Source organism: Cnephaeus nilssonii (genome assembly GCF_951640355.1).
Source record: "Cnephaeus nilssonii genome assembly, chromosome: 21".
NCBI lineage: Eukaryota > Metazoa > Chordata > Mammalia > Chiroptera > Vespertilionidae > Cnephaeus > Cnephaeus nilssonii.
In genome coordinates, this window is record NC_137092.1 from 25,122,034 (window position 1) to 25,142,635 (window position 20,602).

The window sequence follows — 20,602 nt, forward strand, 5'->3', positions numbered from 1 at the left end:
TGGGGAAACCCCTATTTATTTATTTTTTGCATCTTCTCATTGAGAAAATATAGAATACCCTTGATTTGGAATACATACTGTACATAATTAATTCATTTAGGTTTTCTTGACCAATCCCTGTGGAATATCTAAAAGAGAGATACAAGTGGTACAAAAATTGGGTAACTCAAAAAATACAGTAGCCTTGAGTTATTTATCATTGGGGTAAAGAGTCCTTACACTTATACACCTAAATTACAGCGAGAAGAAATCTGGATCCCTAAACATCCACCGTAGTTCCCCCATTTGCCTATAGAGTAAAGTCTAACACCAACAACCTCAACCTTCACCTGACTCCGTGATTTGTCAGCTAACTACCATGTTTGCCCACCTGTCTCTTGGTCTTAACCTCATGCACTCAACGTTCAGACAGATCAAAACCCCTCTATTTCAGTGCTGGCCTCGAGTGACCAGCTTCTCTTCTTTTTGCTCATGGCATTCTCTCTGACTAGAGGGCTTTCCCCTCGGGCTCCTGCCATTTCCAAATGTCTACATCTTTCCCATTTCTAAGGTCTATCTCAACTACCCCTGAATTCTTGTCTCTTTCATCTCAAGTAAGAGTAAGCCTCTTTCTGTGATCCCAGATCTGAAGTGCCAAGGGCTCAGTACTGGTGGCCTTTCTGCTCAGGGGGTGGGGAGGAGTGGGGGTGGGGAAGTAGAGTCTCAGAGGGCTGGTCTTGAGAGTGGGCGCAGTCAGTCATTCCAAATAATAACAAACCCTTAGATAACACCAGGATAATAACAGCTGGCTCTAACCCAAAATTTGCTATGTGCCAGGCACTCTTCTAACTACTTTACATAAATTCATTCATTTGATCTTCACAAGAACTCCATGAAGCAGGTACAATAGTACCCACAGTTTGCAGATAAGAAAACTACAGCCCAGTTCAAGTATCTTACTCATGGTGGCCAGGTATACTAGTAAGTGATGGGGATGAGAAACCAGGCACCTAACCACTATGCTTTTCTACTAGGAAGAGAGAGAGAGAGAGAGAGAGAGAGAGAGAGAGAGAGAGAGAGAGCGAGCAGCTGTGAGCAAGAAGACAGGCTGGTCAACGGAGCAATATGGAGGCACACGTGTTTAGTTGGGTGAAGCAATGCTCAAACATCGGGTGGGAGGGGGCATAGCACAGTGAGGGCACAGGGCAGGAGTCCATCCAGGGTTTTCTCCCCACTCTGGACCAGTTCTGGGACCCTAAAGAAATACACTCCTGCTAACTGTATTGGAAGGTTCATAGCATAATTTAGGTATCTCATTACTTTTAAAATTGCTAATAAACCTGTCCAACCACCCCTCCTACCCCCCATTAACCAGATGCTCCTCAAGAATCCATTGTTCAATTCTCTTACTATAGTATCTAGAGCTGGACTTTGCACACATGGTCATTAATCAAATGTCACAAACAATTCTCAGCTCAATTGACTCTTTTTCATAAGGCAGACATGCATTAAAGGTACTTTAGGAAGATTCCTATCCAACACTTGAAGAATAATTCTCTGTTATAGTTTTCTCTTTATAGCACTTTTTTTGTTTGTTTGTTTTCGTAATGTCTGTTTCCCCCAACTAGTATATAAGCTACATATGGGCAGAGACTTCATTCTAGCTTATCACTGCATTTCTGGCACTTTAGAACAACGCCTGGCACAGAGAAAGAAGTCAGTAAATATTCATGAAGTGAATATTTGAAAAAGAATGGTCTTTGAAAATGCTCACCAATCCTTGGGGGCAGCCTTTCTTCTTCAACCAAGCCTGAGTTAGGGTGTCAATACTATCGCTTTCCCCTCAAAGCAAGCACAGGTCATGAAGCACAAGGAAAAGAAAGGTTTTTTTTCTGAAAGGGGTTGGGAGATGAAGAGAAGTGACCTCACACAGACCACAGCATTTTACTCGTTCCCAGATCTCCACCGAGCATCTCTGTCTACAGCAAGCTCCTGGCCCACCAGCTGGCCGTCCCTCTACCCTCCCATGCTGCCCCCTCCGCACTGCAGGTCGTCAGTGTTCTGCCTCCTGGATCTCTATGCACCCCCCTCCTTGGTCCTGAGCAATGTAGGGTCCCTGGTTTACATCCTCAAGCCTGCAGCCCCTATTTAGCAAAGGACATACCCCTTGGGATCCACTGTCTTCAGAAGGAAGCAAGGGAATTAAAAATAAATTTTCTCTTTTACAAAACTATCTTGATTTTTTTTCCATCACACACAAAGAATTTAAAGTCAGGCTTTTTCATTTTAAAATTACATGACCTCAGTCAAATTGCATAACCTCTTCACCACCTTGGTCTTCTCATCTTGTAAACATGGGGATGAAACTGATTGTTCAGGGCCGAGTTGTAACAATCAAACGTGACAAAATAGACAGAAGCACCTGGTGCAGTGTAGGTATTAAAGAACATGTTGCTTCTCTTTTTTTCTTGAAGTAAACTCTCAACTACCCACAAGGACCCATCCACCCAGAAGAGTTGAGCTTTTTCGGAATAATGCAATTGAAACTCATTCCCACTGAGAAGGTTGTTTCTAGGTCCCAAGGCCTTGGAAGGCATTAACTGCATGGGGCAGTTCCTGAAGGCAACCCTGGTGAGAGAAGGTGGAAACACTGCTGCTTTCTGTGTGGGTGGCTTATCAATCAGAGGTGACTGAAGAGGGTGAGCTGCATGTACATCACTGTGAAAACAACTACTCAGAAATGCCCAGGGTACCAGCCAGCATCGGAAGGGAGACGCGCAGGTCTTAATGGCCAGAAGGAATACACTTTAGAGTTTAGGTGAGAAGATGTCACATGCCGAGGTCATCTTCGCACCCTAATCCTGTCACCATCCCTCAGTCCTCAGCTTCCTTATTATGAGGTGGCTGAGCCTGAGATGGCACCCCCTGCCAGCCTTCATTGTTGGCATCAGACCAAGTATGTGAGAGCTCTCCCCACACACCATGACTTCCGGCTGGTACATCCTACTTGCCCCCCAAATACTTGCTAGCTGCTTGAGTCTAATTGTAATGATACAAATTATACTTAAAGCCAAAATTGAAGACTCTTGGTTGCTGTCTAAAAGATAGATTCAAAGGAGCACTCGGAATTTTTAAGAAGATAAAATAGCGCAGGCTGGGAATGGCTGGCCAGATAAAGCCAAGTCCCTTTGGCAGAGAGAAATGGAAAGGATGGCACACTTATCCAAAACAAAAGAAATAAAGAACTCCTCACCCACGCCAGGATTGACTTCCTAATGGATGATGTGAAGGAGAAAAGAAACCACGTGAGGCTGCGGGACAATTTGAAGGTCAGCCTGGGTCAGAGCACATTTTTTCTCTTTACTTCTTATGAAGTCAGTGTTTGAAAAGACCATGACAGTTCTGACAGCTCCCGCAACCTGCAATCACTTGAGTGATGCACAAGTGGGTTTTCATTCCAAAACTGATGCCTAAAAATTGGTAAAAACCTGACCAAGCAATCTGGAAGGAGGGTCTGGGACATCTGATACTTTGCAGCATAGATCAGCACTGAAGAAGTTCTATCACACGAGGACAGTGTTAGAGAAACACCTCCACCACCACTTCAACTGAGTTCTGTTCCTGCTCCTTTTGCATATTTCCCTTCCCTCTTCAAACCCCAGCACCTCCTCCCCCATCCTCACTCTTACCTTCCTCCCTATTTCACTGAGAGAATGGGAACTCTCAGAAGAGAACTTCCTCATGCTTCCACCATCACATCTATCCACCTATTTGCATGTGGCTCCATAGTCTCACTTTTTCTCCTACTACTATGGATGAATTTTTCAGTGCTCTCCAGCAAGGCCAATTACTCCATTTTGCCTATTTGAGAACATTCTTTCAAGATTTCTCTCATCTCTTTCTTGCACTATTACTTTTCCCATATCCATTGGGTGATTCCCATCAGCATACAAACATGATGTTATTTCTCCCATTTAAATAAATAATAAACAAAGAACAAAGGCCATCCTTGGCCCACGTCCCTTTCTAGCCACCCGCCATTTAAATTTGCTCTCTCCAATCACACTCTTCTTCTTATGCTCACTCCAGTCTAATTTCTGCCCCAATCATCTAAGCAAATCTGCTCTTGTCAAAATCTTCAACGGCCTTTGCTTTGAGACACCAACAATCAGTTCTCCGTGCTCATCTTGCTTGGCCTCCCAACAATGTTTGACATGTTGGTCTTGCACCACTGAAGTACCAGCTTCACTTGACTTTCAGGCCATCACACGCTCCTGATTTTCCTCTGCCTCACTGGCTGCTCTTTAGAGTCAAGGTTGCTGTCTCTTCCCCATCTCCCCAGTCCCTACATGCTGCAGTGTCACAGGACTCAGTCCTTGACCTCTGCTCTAACGACACCCACTACTTCTGTATTCTCAGCCAGTCTTGTGGCTTTAAATATTAACTATATGCTGATGACTCCCGAGTTATTCATTTACTTGTATTTTTGGCTCATGCTGGTATATGCTTACTCAACATCTCCACTTGAATGTCTAACCATCCTCTCAGAAGTAGCATGTCCAAAACTGAACACCTGATATTCCCTCCCATGCCTGCTCTTCCCACAGTCGTTCCACATCAGTCAATGTCAATTTCATTCTTCCACTGGCTCAAGACAAAAACCTTGGCTCATCCTTCATTCCTTTTTCTTTCTCAACAAAGCAGATCATTAACGGATCCTATTGGCACTTCCTGCAAAATATTTCTAGAATCCTATCACTTCTTCCTACCTCTACCTCCCCGATCCAAACTACCATCATTCCTCCTCTATATTACATGTAGTAACTTCCTAACTGGTTTCCCTCTCTAGTCTCAGCCCTAATGTTCCCGTCTCCTCACTGCAGTCACGATAACTCTATGGAAGGTAGATCATGTAACCCTGCTCTTCAAGACCTTCAGATGGCTCCCCTTCTCCCTCACAGATAAAATCAAAGTCCTGAAAATGTCCTATGTGACCCCACACAATCTGCCATCCAATATCTCTCTAACCTTATCTACCACCATCCCTCTCTACTCTAGACACACGGATTTACTTTTCTCTTGGGCATTTGAGGGAAGTCCTGACCTTTGCACTTGCTGTTCCCTCTGCCTAGAGAGCCTGCTCCCCAGCATCCATGTGGATTAAATCCCTCATCTCCTTCAAGTCTTTGCTCAAGTGTCACCATCTAGTGAGGTCTCCCCTGATCACCCTTTAAAATTGCAATGCCCTCCCCCCCACACACACACACATCCTCTCTATTCCTCTATCCTGCTTTTCTTTTTCTGTTTTACACCTTGGCACTTAGAACCCTAACAGACTACATAATTATTTCTTTTATTTACTGTCTTTCTGCCTCCTGTAGACTTGTAAGTGCCAAGAAGCAGGAGGATTTTGTCTGTTTTGTTCTCTGATGTACCTCTAGCAACTGGACTAATGCCTACACATAGTAGACACTTGATTAAGTATTGGTGGTGTTGGTAAATCAACTCATAGGGAGCATCTACTACTATGCTTCACCCCTTCGACCTTCAAGGAAATCATACAAAACCTAGCCACTGCAGAAACTAACTCATCTCAAGTGGAAGATAAATTCATTCTCAGGCTAAATATACTTTTACTATAGCAAAATTATACCATCTTAATCATCATCATCATCATCATTATCGTAATGACTTTTATATTTAGATTGTGCTTTCTGATTTACAGAATTCTTTCTCCCATGTGGTTGCACTTTATCTGCAGGACAACTCTGCAATTGAATAAGGCAAAGAATGTCGATTCTATTTTGTAGATAAGCCCCACTGCAGTTACATATCCAGCTTATACATCCCCCAGACAATGAGTGCAACACTGTGATGAACTGAAGTCCCCAGACTCCAGGATTAAAACTATTGCTTCCATACCAGTCGACCTTCAAGGAAACAGGGTGTCCTTTGGAGTACTCAGATGAATTAAAAGGATCTGGAACGCTCACTATCCTACTTTGGCTTTTAATTTGTTCAGCAAATATTAATCAAGTACTTCCTATGTTCCAGCATTGTTCTAAACACTGGGCAATACAGGACAGAATAACACAAACCAGGACAAGATTATGGAGTCTATATTCTTAGAGAATAGATGTCAATAAACAAATAAACATCCCCTAAACTATGTCAGGAGGTGATAGTGCTGTGAAGGGGGTAGGGATAGAGACTGATGGGGAACAAAGCAGATGAGCTATGTTAGAGATGCCCAGAAATAACTTGTTACCCTGATACCCACCAACCCTTCCTCCAGCAGTGGGAGAACAATGCTTCAAATCATTGGGTGGAGGTAGCCTGAAAGGTGGCATTACTATACATTTGAATAAGACGTATGTTCAAGATTCCCAATCTAGATGCTAGGGAATAGGGGTGATAGCAAAGCCTGGTTGACATTTTCAGAAGAAAGCACTAGGACAAACAGCCCAAAGTCACAAGAACACAGACTCTGCTCATGACCACGAGCTTTCTAACAAATGAAGCTGTCCAGCAATGAAACAGACTGGAAATGAGCTCTCCGTCATGAAAACTATCCAGTAAGTGACTGAATGTCCTCTGAAGTCTCTTCCAACTACAAATCTGATTATTTTCCATTCTTTGGAACCTCTTTTTACCCTAAGTCATCATCCGTTCCAGTGGGCGATGTGTGAGGACAGGCACAAAAACCTGGCCAAAAAACAAGGTTCTCTTGCCAGCCCTCAAAGACAATGAGCAGTCACCTGACTGTTGTCCTAGCTCCTTCCAGCAGCAGCAAGAGCTGACTCTTCCACAGGGAGATTAGAGGCACAGCCTATTCTAGCCTTACCCTGCAGGACCTACCAGGGGCTCACGTCTAAACAAGGTGCTCTGTCCATCAGGAATGGGCAGGATGTCTTTGCCAGTCACTCTAATCTCATTGATAGTTAAACCACCAGCAACTACAAAAAAGAGCAGAGCAAATTGTCCTGGACAGGCCACCACCTCTCTGGTGACTTCTGGATGCTCATCGTAATGTCCACATGCACAGGCCTTTCTGAGATCCCAGCCTGCTCACAACATCTCTAGATGGCAACCATCCACCCTCCTTTGCCTTTGAGCTGTTTCCCAAGTCCTCCACCAACACCGGAAACAGACCTCCAGGGTGATTGTGTGCTGGCCCAGGCAAGACATCACGGGACAGACACTGGCAAAAACTATTACCCCCATTTATCCATCACTTACTGTGGGCCAGATAGTTTGCTAAAAACATTGTATGTGACAGGATGGCTATGACCTTTATATATGTGGCCACATACATCAACATGCTTGGAGAACCACAGCTGGGCAGAGTCTGACCGGCAGTGGTGGCTTCTGCTTATTGAGTTGGTTAGGCCGGCCAAGGGATTTAAAGAGGTGGGCAAGGTGATGAAGGGATAGCTGGACCAAGGAAGCTAAATGCGGGGGCTGGGGGGACAACCAGGGCATTTTGTGGAAAGGTATGGGGAAGTAAGGGGCAGTTGCTAGAGGAAGAGAGATGAACTTGCTGTCATAAGGGGAAGCATCAAATTTCCTCTCCCTAGAGTTGATTAGGGCATTTTGGAAATAGTTGGTGATTTACACTGTAACCCTTGCTAGCTCTTCATAAAATGTTTGGTGAAATAGACATCACTTAGACTTAGGGTCCAGATCCATGATTTTACAAGGTGAGCAATAAGGCACTGGGGCCCAAAGGAGGTGGTGTTACAAGATAGTATTCACATGATTTCATTTAATCTTCACAGGAGCCCAACAAGGTAGTTAGTATCATACTTATTTTATACTGTGTATGTGTGTGGGGAAGGGGGGAAAGGGACAATGAATAATCTGTAGATACTCTTGCCAACTACAGTGCAAACCAAGGGGGAAAATTTCATATCTGTCCACTCTGACTTTGTGCCTTTAAGGTAGCAAAAAGGTGAGTGTGGCTACTTCATGGTCATTACCCAGGCCCTTTCCTGATTTGCTCCCAATCTTCCTCTGTTTCCCTCCAGTGGCTCCTGGATCTGAGCTGACCCCTCCTATTACTCCTCTCTCTGTCCTCCGGACTGTCCACAGGTCTCTTTGGTGGCCTGCAGAGTCCTCTGGCCCCTCCACATTCGGTTGCCTTGGGCAGGATCCCCAGGGCAGTGCAGGCCTCTCTGCACAAAAACCCACCGCCTCCTAACACAGAGCCCAGGGGCCCACAGAGCAAGGCAGCATCTAGCAGTAGTTAAAACTGTGACCTCAAGAGTCAGAGCATGTGGGTCTACATTTCTGCCCACAGGGCACTTGCCGGGTGGCTTGGCACAAGTTACCTAACCTCTCTGATCATTAGCTTCATGAGAATAAGAATAGGATTGTTTTAAGAATTAAATGAGGCAAGGCAGGGAGAGCACTTAAAACAGTGCCTGGCACAAAGTAAGTGCTCAGTGAATGTTAGCTCATGTGTTAGTTAGTAGTGATTGAAGAGGATGAACCTGCCCCAACCAGGGCTGCAGATCGAAGTTGTAACCCAGGAACATGCACTTGACCGGATATCGAACCCATGACCCTCCGGTGTGTAGGCCAATGCTCTAACTACTGAGCAACTCAGGCCAAGGCTCAAACACAATGTCTTTATGCATTTCTTTTTTTAAAAAAGGAATAATTTTTATCACAATAGACAGAAATAAACAATTTGCATCTAAAAGAAATGTGCAGTGTACTATAGATTGTATTGAGTGGGGGATTGAAGCAAGTGTAGGGGATCAATGCCAGAAAAACCACATTAAAGTACCCCCATGGCCACAATGGGGGTGGGACTCACTTCTGAGACTCTCCTTACCAGCTCCCCACCACGCCTTCCCCATCCACAGTTAGAGCTCCACACAACCACAAATGAAACATGAAGAACCAATCTTAACAAAACAAGTGCAGCTCGGAAGAGCAAATTCCAGATGGAGAAGTCATTCCAGCCCTTTTTTATGAATATTCAGAGCCATTTGATTTGCTGGGCAAATGAGGATAGTGGGCCTATCCATCCCCAAAGGGTTCAGCAGGGAGTTCTTTATTCACTACATTTAAATGCAAATGATCACACAATTGCATGACAATACAACTTTTGAAAAGTTGATTTAAAACAGCACAAGGAAAGGATTGAGGGACCAATAAGAAGGGTTTTATTTTAATTTTCTACAGAGGTTAAAGTCAGGCGAAACCGAAGCCCAGAACTCAAATGCTACCGCAGGAGCCAAACTTGTCACTAAATAGAATTCATTTATGTTCCTCCTCTTATGAAGAAAGAGAAGAAAAAAATTATTTTTGTTTGTTATCAAATAAAATACAAGCAGGACTCCTATGAGCTTACCTCACACCAAACTGATAATAATAAAAGCAAAAGCCCAGAAACTTGACACATAGCCTGTGGCCTGTGCCATACTGAGGGTGGACGCATATCCTTAGAAATACTGGAAAGTTTCCAGGCCATTATTCTGATTTGTGGAAACCCTGGTTGTTCAAAGCCCCTCAGGTTGGGAACCACTGATGTAGGAACATCTTCTAGCACAGACATTCATGGCTTTGAATGACAAGGGATAAAGACTTGATTGTTGGAAGTCCTTGAAGAATGGCCCATTGTGTCCAGCGGGAGTGCACTGTGGAGGGGAGCCTCAGAGACCCCCCCCCCCCATGACGTGAGAAAGATGGGAAAGGCCATAAATCCCTTCCTTTAAAGGCAACGCCAATGCTAACGTGTCCCCTACTGTTGACTGGGGTGGAAGCATTATTGTATTGCTCAAAGATGGAAATTAGACATTGTCCCTATACCAGCTTCATCTACAACTCAAAATGTCAAGCAAACAAACATAAAATGGGAAGGAGAAAGGCCAGCCTGTACATGGAGGTCATATAGACAGAAGCAGTTATGTACAAGCTAACAGCATCTCACTTTGAAGCAAGAGGATGTCTGGGATTTGCTGCAAAAGAATATAAAGCAGGCAGTAGGTAAGGGAACCAGTGAATCAAGATTGGCAATGAATTGATAATTATTGAAGTTGGGTGAGAGGTACATTGAGGTTCATTATATCATTCTGTTTACTTTTGCATGTTTGGAAATTTCCAGAAGAAAAATGACTTTTTTGTTATTTGATTTTTTAAAAAGATTCCAAATGCCCAACTTAAATGTGACACCACCCAACTCTGTTGGAACAAATTCTCCACTGGAAAGAAAGAAAGCACTTCGGTCGCTCTCATGGGAGCCCTGGGAAAAGGGCAGTGCTAATGGCATAATCATGAAGGGAGGAGCTAGACAAGATAGGAAGGAAGTTCAGAGGTCAGTCCCAAACCAGGACCTTTAAACATTGACAATAGAACCCATTTACAACAGATTAGTCCCTGCAGTGAAATATCAAGGAACTTGATAACTCAAGAATTCAGAGACTTCCAGTTTCAGCCTTGACTGGGAACCAGCAAAGTTTCTTTCTTATTCTAAACAACATGTCACTCCAGTGTGTGGTTGACATCATCTCCTATAATTAAGCATGTGGGTTGACTGCAAAGTTCCAGAGGATACCACACCTTGATGATATACCAGTCAGGGTTTTTTGTTTGTTTGTTTTGTTTTTAACCAGCCAGATTTTTAAATAAGTAGGATTAGTTTAGCAACTTAGTCTACCAAATTGATTGATTATTCAGAATGTCAGGATATTTTAGCATGCAGGTACCCATAGCTTGCCTATCCAGATTCAATTAGAAAGAGATAGACACAGTGCCATAAATACAGTAAGCTACGTCCAATAATAGATAAGATAGCACACAGTAGGGCTACATCAGAATGTTGCATCATGAAATGCATGTAACATTTAAAGAGGGATATAGACAATGGAGATCCATTCAAGGAAGACAAGCGAGGATGTTATGAAGAGTAACATCGGCTCTGGATGTCTAGCTGAAGGTACTGGGTCTTATTAGCACTAAAGAGAAGACTGGAGGAGGAGGACAGAGTAACTGTCTTCAGCTATTCAAACAGAAGAGAGATTAGACCTGCTCCATGGATCTAACGGAAAAGAACTAGGGTCAACACACGGAAGTCTCGGGAAGGCCTATGTCAGCCCAATAGAAGGAACAATCTTGAAAAAAGTAAAACGGAGCCAAGTGCTCTTTGGCTCCTTTGGAGCCTAGTGCGTTCCCTGGAAGCTCTCAGGCAGAATTTGGACACACGCTTAGGAAGATGTGTTGAAGAGATTTCATGACTGGATGGATATCTGCATGAATTTTGAAAAAGCTTTCAAATGGAGATTCTGTGATTTCTGAAAATGAAAACTTCTAATGGACAAACCAAGGTCTTTTGTTCATTTGTTAGAAGTCGAGTAAATAACTTACCAAGTTCCCCTTGGCCAGATGCCATGGATATGAATCCCTTTTTAAACTAAGAGTAAATAAAAATAAAGCTTAGTTCCTCTGCCATCCTCAAACCACTTTTGCCTCATGGAGAAGCTGTCCTAGAGGCACCATAGATCTAGATAAAGCATTCAGGAAACAGTTTTCATCCTTGACTCTCATTTTTCACTCCTGCCAAGACACAGACTTGATCGCCCTCAAACATGACTTGCAGGCTCCCACTGTGGATATCTGGGCCGGCTAGACTCTGGGATAAGGTTCCAATCTGGGACTCACCAGCCTTCCTACCTTGAGGCAACAATCATCTCAGTTTTGAGGTCCCTTGAGTGTTTGCTATTTGTCCTGTGTTCTGACTCTGTCACACTTGAATCTGTTTTTCTGTATTTCCTGGTTCCCAAATTCTTGTCGGAGTTCTGATCACCTATGTTACCTAAACTTTGACATTCTGAATATCCCTAACAGTTCAATCATCCATTCATTTGCTAAATATATCCAGTATCTTCCATGTGCCTAGAGCACTGTATTAGGCACCTTAGGAAATACAAAAAGCCATATGACCCTGGCAGGAATCTACATCTGATAGAGAATATGAAATGTGGGACAGAAATAGCTACAACCCTCTGCACAGTGTGCTAAATGCCCTAAGAGAGGTACAAACCAAGTACCATCGGAGCTCAGAAAGTGGTGAGCTGCTGCAGAAAAACGCGATGAAACTGCAAGCACAGCCTATAAAAGCTGGATGCAATTGGTGTGCTAATTTTTTTAAATCCTCGAATATGAAGGCATATAAAATATTGGCTTTAAAGAATAGGTAGCTGTGAATCAGGAAAAGTATATCTAATGTTCAACCGTAGAGAAACATCCAACATTAGCCAGAGGGGCTAATCAATGTCCAGTGTGAGCCAGAGAGGAGAAAATCATCCCCATTGTGAATATGGCCATTTCTTAAGTCAGCCAGAAAAATTACAATTACAAAATTGGAACTGCATTTGCCGCTCAAACGAGTCTTTTCAGAGATTCAGTTTAGATTGAAAAATTGTTCTTTAAAGAGTTCCTCTGGATAATAGACTTCAACTGCACTTTATATTTTTAGAATCCTTTAGATTCACTCCCCATTCCAATCCCCAGAGGTAGGTTACATCAGGGGTAGGCAACGTTTTCAGTAGACAACCAGATAGTAAATATTTTAGGCTCTCATTTCAGGCAGTTTCTGTCACAGTGCTTGGCTCTGCTGTTGTAGCATGAAAATAGCCCTAGATGATACTTATGTGAATGAGTGTGGTTGCATGTGAATAAAACTTTATGAATACTAAAATTTGAATTTCAAAAAATGTTCATGTGTCATAAAATGTTATTCATCTTTTACATTTTTTTTCAACCATTTAAAAATATAAAAGCCATTCTTAGCTCGCAAGCCACATTTGGCCAGCAGGCTGTGGAGTTTGCTGATCCTTGGTTAAATCAATCACACTATATACAAAATGATAATACAAAGGCTAAAGGAGACTAAGTATATTCTCAAATCAATAGCTATTTAGTTTATTAATTTCCATATAGAGAAGAATAATAAAGCAATAGGGAAAGACTGAGATATTTACCCGTGCTTTGTAACATGAGTCACAGCATGGGAAAATCACATTATCTATAAACTTCAATTCCTAACTGGCTGGCATGGCTCAGTGGTTGAGCGTCAATCTATGATTCAGGAGGTCACGGTTTCATTCCTGGTCAGGGCACATGCCCAGGTTGTGGGCTTGATCCCCAGTGGGGGGGCGTGGAGGACGCAGCCAATCAATGATTATCTCTCATCATCAATGTTTCTATCTCTCTCTCCCTCTCCCTTCTTTTCTGAAATCAATAAAAATATATTTTAAAAAACAAACACATAAACTGCAATTCCCTGGGGCATAACAAGTAAATAATTTTTAAACTGTGCTTAGCAAGAGTGGTTCATGATAATTGAAGCAATTATGTCTTGGGTTTTTTGTCTTTCTTAATTTTATAATAGTGACAATCCCTAAGTTTGCAAAAATTTGCCTCGTTTTAAAAATCTTGTAGGTCATGTGATGAACCACATACTGCTAAATATTTATCAGCACATAAATATTTCAAAAGAAATATGAATAGTTATTGATGTAGTTTAATCTCAATGCTCCATGGGAGGAGGATTCCACCTTTCTTTAGGTACCAAGATGAAGGTTTGGGAAAATGTTGACGAATAAAGCACTGGAAAACCCATCCCCTACCCACACTGGAATGTCACTTGTTTGAGGCTTTTAAATGATATAATAATAAATTTCAAGGTCATGGAGACCCACACCTTTATAGAAAGAGCAGAAATATTCTTGTTTGAGACCCCTGAAAAGATTAGAGCTGAAAACAAGTGTCAAAAGAAAGGATCTCCATGGTCCTTATGCTTCAGACTATTAAGCCTGTGGAAAAGAGAGCTGGGCACATGATCCAAATTCTGCAAAATCATGGAAATCACACTAGGGTGAATGGAGTTCACCAAATCCAAAATAGTTGAACAAGGAGGGGCCATCCCATTGAAGTAAAAAGGGGGTACATTTGGAACCTGGGTAAGAACAACTTCCCATCAGAGTAGTTGTTTGTTTGATTGACTGTTTCGGTGGGTTGTATAGCAGTATAATTTTTCACTCAGTTCTTCCTTCAATAGATATGGCCTGAACAATGCACAATGGTTCCATTTCAGAAAATAAAAATAAATAAATAAATAAAATCATGAAAAAAGAGGACAAGCCCTCTTTATTTCAAAGAGCAATACAGAAATAAAAACAGCAATAACTAACATGTTTAGGTAAAATCATGGTGCTGGATCCCTAATACAGGGAACATTGACATTTGGGATACAAGCCCCACATCTCAATTGCACCTTCTCTGTCCATCACCCTTCGGGGGCTCACTAAAAGTGCTGCATAAGGTCTGAACTCTGGCACTGTCCCCACCTTTTCGCTGGCTTTCTCTGTCTCCTCCCTCACTCCAGTCATCTTAGCAAGCTCCTTGGAGATCCCTTAACGTACTGCGCAAGTTTGGGGCCTTTCCATACCCTACTCTCAACCCAGGATGCCATTCTGCTTTCTGTCCACAAGATAGCTCCTTCTTTCAAGCTCCCTCTCACTAATACCTGCCCGGATGGCCTCCCACAATGTCTAGAGTGATAGACATTCCTTTATTTCATTCTCACCTTTTTATAGCTCTTATGTTTGTCTATTTCCTCTACAGAAGATGATCTCCCTGAAACATGGGAAGGTGTGTCTTTAATTTCCATACCCTGAGACCTAGATGGTGCCTGAGGCATAGTCACAACTCAATAAACATTTGTCGAAAGAATAAATGGCCAATGAGGCCTTTCATGACTCTATCCTTCCTGTGGCAAAAAGAATATGGACTAGGTAAGAATGGTAGGTCATTCTAACATTTTATTCATTCCGACATTTATTTAGCATCCCACTATGTGCCAGGCACTGTTCTGGGAGCCTGAGATACATTAGTGCGCAGAGTAGACGAAAATCCCTGCCCTTTGAGGAGCTCACGCTCTAGCTGGGGAGACAGACACTAAACAATAAACATGACAAAGAAGGAAATAACAAGCTTTGTTAAAAGGTCATAAGAGGAAAGGGGAAAAGATATAAGTAGAGCAAGATAAGGGGGGCTGGGATGTGTGAGTTACGATCTAAAATTGTGTGATCAGGGAACTAGAACCTGCCACATTGGACAACGAGAAGGTTTTATATTTGAACAAAGACTTTGAGAAGGAGAGTGAGTTAGACCTGGGGATATGTGTGGACAGGCCTTCCAGGCAGAGGTAACATTCAGTACAAAGACTCTAAAACCAAAGCAAGGTGGTCAGTGAGATTAGTTAAGAATGAGTTAGAAAGATGTGTGTTTGGAGAGGGAGTGATGGGGAATGGTAGCAGACCATGAAGGTCTTGTAAGCCATTATGATGTCGTTATCTCTGAATAAGATGGGGAGCCACTGGAGGATTTTGAGCAAAGGAAAAAAATTATCTGACTTATGTCTGGCTTCCATCTCAAAAGGATCGCTTTGGCTATTTTGTTGAGGATTGAGCATTGGGGCCAGTAATTCAGATAAAAGATGCCAGTGGCTTATACCAGGGTTGTACATGGGGAAAAGTGGTTGGTCCTAGCTATATTTGGAAGATAGAGAGCCCCAAAAACATTTGCTGACATAGATGGGATGTGTAAAGAAAGAAGGATCAAGCATTAGCCCAAGGTTTTTGACCTAAGAGACTGGAACAAGGGAAGCACTATATGTATTCAGTGTTATCTGTGAAATATACACTTTTTAGTACAGTTCTCATTCATTTCTAAAGCACTTATTATAAAATATAGACTTGAATCTTTTTAAAGAAACACTTTCAAAACTGAGTTTTCATTCTCTTTCTTAGTCATGTATAGATTACTTTCACGACTATTGCCTAACACAAAGCAGAGATTATCCATATAATTTTGATAAAATCTAAATTCTTTAACATGATTTATAAGCCTCATAATTTATCTTATTTCCACCTACTTTCCCAGATTTATCTCTCATTCCCTTTCTCCTTGAACCATCCTGAACTTTTCCTAGTTCTAATATGTCATGGCTGTCTGTCTCACCACCTCAGCCCTTGTGTGTGGTTGATTGCTCTATCTGGAATAAGAGTCTATACAGTCACTTATTTTTTTATTTACTTAACAACTATTATGGAGCAAATGTGCACCTTTAAAATAGGCATTGCAAGCATATTAAACAATTTCTCGATTTCTGACAGTTACTCTCTGCATATTAGTAGCAACTCAAATTCATTTTTCATTTGACTTCTAGTTGTAGCAATAAGGGCTGCATTTCCACTTCCACAACAAATAGAGAGAGCCATCTTCATTACCCTTTGAGAGTTACAAATTGGTTCATGTCTCTTTTCAAAAGACCCAATGGTTCAAAGCAAAAATATTTTGAAATAGAAAAACTGGGAAATTCAATTATTTTGCAATCATCCAAAAACAAGATACATTTCTGCTGTGATCAAGTCCCTCAATTCCTTTATTTTTTAATGGCAAAACTAATCTGATCAGTTGTTTTCTTACTTTTCTATTTAATTTGCTATATGATTTCCCAGTGGTAGGTTTATTGACAAATTTAGCAATATAAATATAAAAAGAGTTATACTGAAATAGAATCTCTATATACTTATTAACTAAGAAAGTACATGTTTAAAAAACTAGCATAACATTATCTTCTTATGTAATAAGGTAGACCCATGAAGTAAAACATTGTTAGATCATAGGTTTATTTTTCCAAAAAATTTTTATTTAGCCCTGAAAACATTTTAATTACATTAAAGTATATAGGTGTCAGATATCTCTACACAAATTTTTTTTACTATATGTTTCTAAAGCCACAAATAGGAATAATATCATCTCCCCTTTCAGAGTAAAGGGAAAATTTCATTTTAAAACATTTTACAAATATTGACAACTGTACAAGTACTACTTTACAGAGGCAGTGAATTTTTAGTTCTGAATGCCACCTCTCTTTTTATTGATAGTCTTTTTTCTTTGGTTAACAACTGCGTTTCAAAACACAGCTCTATTAAAAGTGTCTAACACCAAAGTTCTGTTTAGGTCTTAAAAAATGTTTCCATTACAAATTTCCGGCACCTTAGAGAAACTGTTGATAATTTTATTGCATTCAATTATTTCTGTATTGTTGGGGAGGAAATTTAAAAAGCCATTTAAAAGAAGAAAATAGTTTGTGGGTAATTGTTTTCTTTAGAAGTGGGAAGGAGCTCTTAAGGAAATGCATATTTAGGAATCTCATTTAGTTGATGGCCAATTTGCTTCCAATCTCTATTAGTATATGTTTGAAGGAAATAGAGTTCACGGGATTATGCAGTCAGCAGATTAGTGAGCCCTTGTCCCTGCCTTTGGTACAGTCCAGAGGCCTCTGCAAGTGGACTCAGAAAGTCTCAAGTCTGCCACATGCTCTCCATGTCACTTAAGCCACTTAAGAAAGTCCCTTAGCCTCTGAACATCAGTTTTTCATTTGTAAAATGGAGATAATGGTGCCTTTCTTGTAAGTTTGCTATTAGGAATGTGACACAACGTATATGAAAAGGCTTTGTAAACTAGAAACTACTCTACAAAAATCAATTACAATAGTTATCATGAGTTCAAAGATTCCCATAACAGATTGTTCAAAAAATAGTTGAATATATATTTTGTGTTCTTGTTTCCTATCCACGTGCACATGTGATAAATCCTTTATTAGGTTATAAGCTTCTAACCTAATTAAATAAAGACTTTTGCACAGTGAGCATACCACCTCCTCCTTCCACGTTGTTCTCTGGATTACGTGTGACTAATGGACACTCAAAAGGTTTTATTGACAGATACTCTCTTCTTCCTCAGTTCCAATAACAAGCAATAACTATCAAAAGTCTCTTTTCACCTATTCTCTGTCTAAACCTCCCTATTGTAATCCATTCCTTTTCCCACATATTCTATCCTCTAAAGCAGTGGTTCTCAACCTTTTTAATGCCGCAATCCTTTAATACGGTTCCTAATGTTGTGGTGACCCCCAACAATAAAATTATTTTCGTTGCTACTTCATAACTGTAATTTTGCTACTGTTAATGAATTGTAATGTAAATATCTGTGTTTTCCGATGGTCTTAGGATCTACAGCAATGGTTCTCAAACTGTGGGTTGTGAAGATAATGTTATGCTAGTTTTTTAAACATGTACTTTCTTAGGTAATAAGTATATAGAGTCTAAAGTCATGAAGAATTGGCAGGTCAACATTAACTTAATAAAAGCCTGTATTGTTGTTACCAAACTCTCTTCAGACACAAGACAGAATCCTTGGTTTTCTATCTACTTCTGTCCCTCTTGCAAACCCCAAAACAAGCAGAATTAACTACATCCTCGGCCCCAGGAAGAAGGAGGAGTGTTTCCTGGCTCGGGAAAAATTCCCAGAGCCAAGAAGTTCCAGAGGGAAGTCCATCCCCATCTGGGCAAGTGAGAGGAACACAGAACACCCACACAAAATGGCTAGAGGAAATATGAACAGAGAGAAAAGGAAGGACGAGGCTGAAGACATCAGAAGCAAAAGAAAGTGAAAGTACAGTGTTCCCAAGGCTCTGTGTGATATTCCTTTGGAAGACTGATAAGATGCTCTGGTCTACCCTGATGCTTAACAAAAAGTCTTTATTTACTAGCTAAGTAGGTTAGTTGGCATTAGCTCCTAATGAGATGCCTTTCAAAGCTGAAGGGGATGGTGAGGAAAGGATGGCTACCTCTCAGTCCCCCTCCTTGGATCCTATACATGTGCCTACCCATCTGCCCTTGGCTCAAAGCAAGTCTGTATTCTTTTTGTGAGGTTTTTAATAAGCGGACCCGGTTCAACGCACCTTTTAGGTTTAGAGAGAATATTTTTAGTGTAAGACACCTCTCCCAGTCTTTGCCGATATGACGTGGCTTTCACGAAAGAGCCCTAGGAGAGCTCAGCGATCCTCAGGCTCCCGGTAAACACGTGTGCCCGCAGCCAGCTCCGGCACACCCTGCATTTCAGCACCGCCGCCTCTGGATAGCGCCCTGTGGACCGCCCGGGTCGCCTCCCACGGTCACTCCTGCATCCCCAGCCCACTCGTTCTCCTCTTCTCCTTTCCCTCAGTGCCAGAAAGAAGAAAAAAAAGCACCCCCAACTTCTAATCCCTCATTAAGCCTGCTTCCGCGTCCCTCCCTCAGGGTCTAAACGTGCACACCCCCGCGCCTATGAGTCTGGCCGGAGCCGCAGCAAAGCCACTCGTGCCGGAGACCTCCGACAGGCATCGATCCCCTTTCTCTTGCCCCTGCTAATCCCAAACCAGCAGCCAAGAGCCGGCTCGCTCCCTCTCTCTCCAAGCCCAAAGCCTCCAAGAAACAAACGGCGTGATGGTGTGCTCTCTCTCACACACACACCCGCCCCAAATAGCGGGAGCGCGCGCGCACATACACACACACACACACACACACACACACACACACACACACACACACACACACGCCGCAAGCCTCCCAGGTGCCGTCGCCGCCCTGGGAAGAACGTCAGCCAACTTGGGTCCAGATCCATCAACACCAGCTGGGGAAGGCCTCTGGCCGCGGCCGCCCCGCCCCCGCCGCCCACCCCCTCCCGGGCAGCGGGTCCCCACAGCCAAGCCCAAGCTGGCCAGCCCCCCGCCCCCTCCTCTGCCCCATTCATTCAACCACCCACCTTCCGCGGGCAAAAATACGGCGCACCACCCTCAAACATTTCCCCCCTGGGCCCCCCCAACCACCATCCAAGCCCTAAATTAATCTGTCACTGGTTGTTGTGAGTGTAATGTTTGTGTCTCGGATGCATATACATCATTTAACTCCTTCGAGCTTTCCGCCCAGCCTAAACAAACCGCACGTTATCTCCATCCCCCTCCTCCCCGCTTCTCCGCGCCCCAACCTCTGCCCCATCCCGATCCTCATCGGCCAAGTAGCCAAACCACCGCACAGCCGCACCCAAGTTCTCGAACCTCGACCTCCCATCCAGCCCAAGCCAACACTCACCTTCGCCCCTTCCCCTCCTCCACCCCTTGCCTCCTCTCCCCCCCCCCCCCCCACACACACACCCCACACCCGGCCCCCACCCCGAGAGCCGGGTCTGGCCCGAGCAAGTGACGCCTCGAAAGCGCAGTTTGCATCCCCTCCCCGGAGCCGGGAATAGAGGGGCTGACCTCCGACCAGCGGGATCAGCTAGCGTACCCCTCCGAAGGGCCACACGCCTCCCCGTTCAGTCGCCCTGGAAAATACCGGTGCCGGGGACTGGAGAGAGGCGGAAGCAGCCTCGGGGGGTGGGCGGGGGAGGACTCACCGAACATCTGAATGTGCCCTTTGGTGATGGGGTTAAAGCTGCCGCAGGCCAGCAAGATAACGTGGGTCTTGGTGGTCTCGGTCATGGTGCGGGCGGGTTCCTCGAGCTGGCCCAGGGGGTCGCTTCTCTTTTTGTGTCTCGATGTCTGCAGAGGGAGAAAGGAAGGCGAGGCTCCGGCGGCGTTGGATGCTGTGGACTCCAAGGAGCCGCTCCAGACGCAAACCGCGTCACTCCCCGCCTCCTCCCCTTAACGCTTGCCTCCCCGGCAAGATCCGAGACTGCTTTTGTACTGCTCTGCTCCGTCCTTCTCTTTGCTCCCTAGCTTCTT

The 20,602-nt window shown here is 43.2% G+C and overlaps 1 protein-coding gene across 1 annotated transcript in view; it reads right to left on the bottom strand.

Moving 5' to 3' along the window:
- NMNAT2 (nicotinamide nucleotide adenylyltransferase 2) overlaps positions 1 to 20,359 on the bottom strand; it is a gene marked incomplete at both ends in the record, with an annotated part of 102,372 nt that extends 82,013 nt beyond the window's left edge. The window contains one exon of the mRNA XM_079760547.1: positions 20,275 to 20,359. Coding sequence (XP_079616673.1) covers positions 20,275 to 20,359 — 85 coding nt within the window. The remainder of the gene's footprint in view (positions 1 to 20,274) is intronic.
- Positions 20,360 to 20,602: the final 243 nt, after the last annotated feature.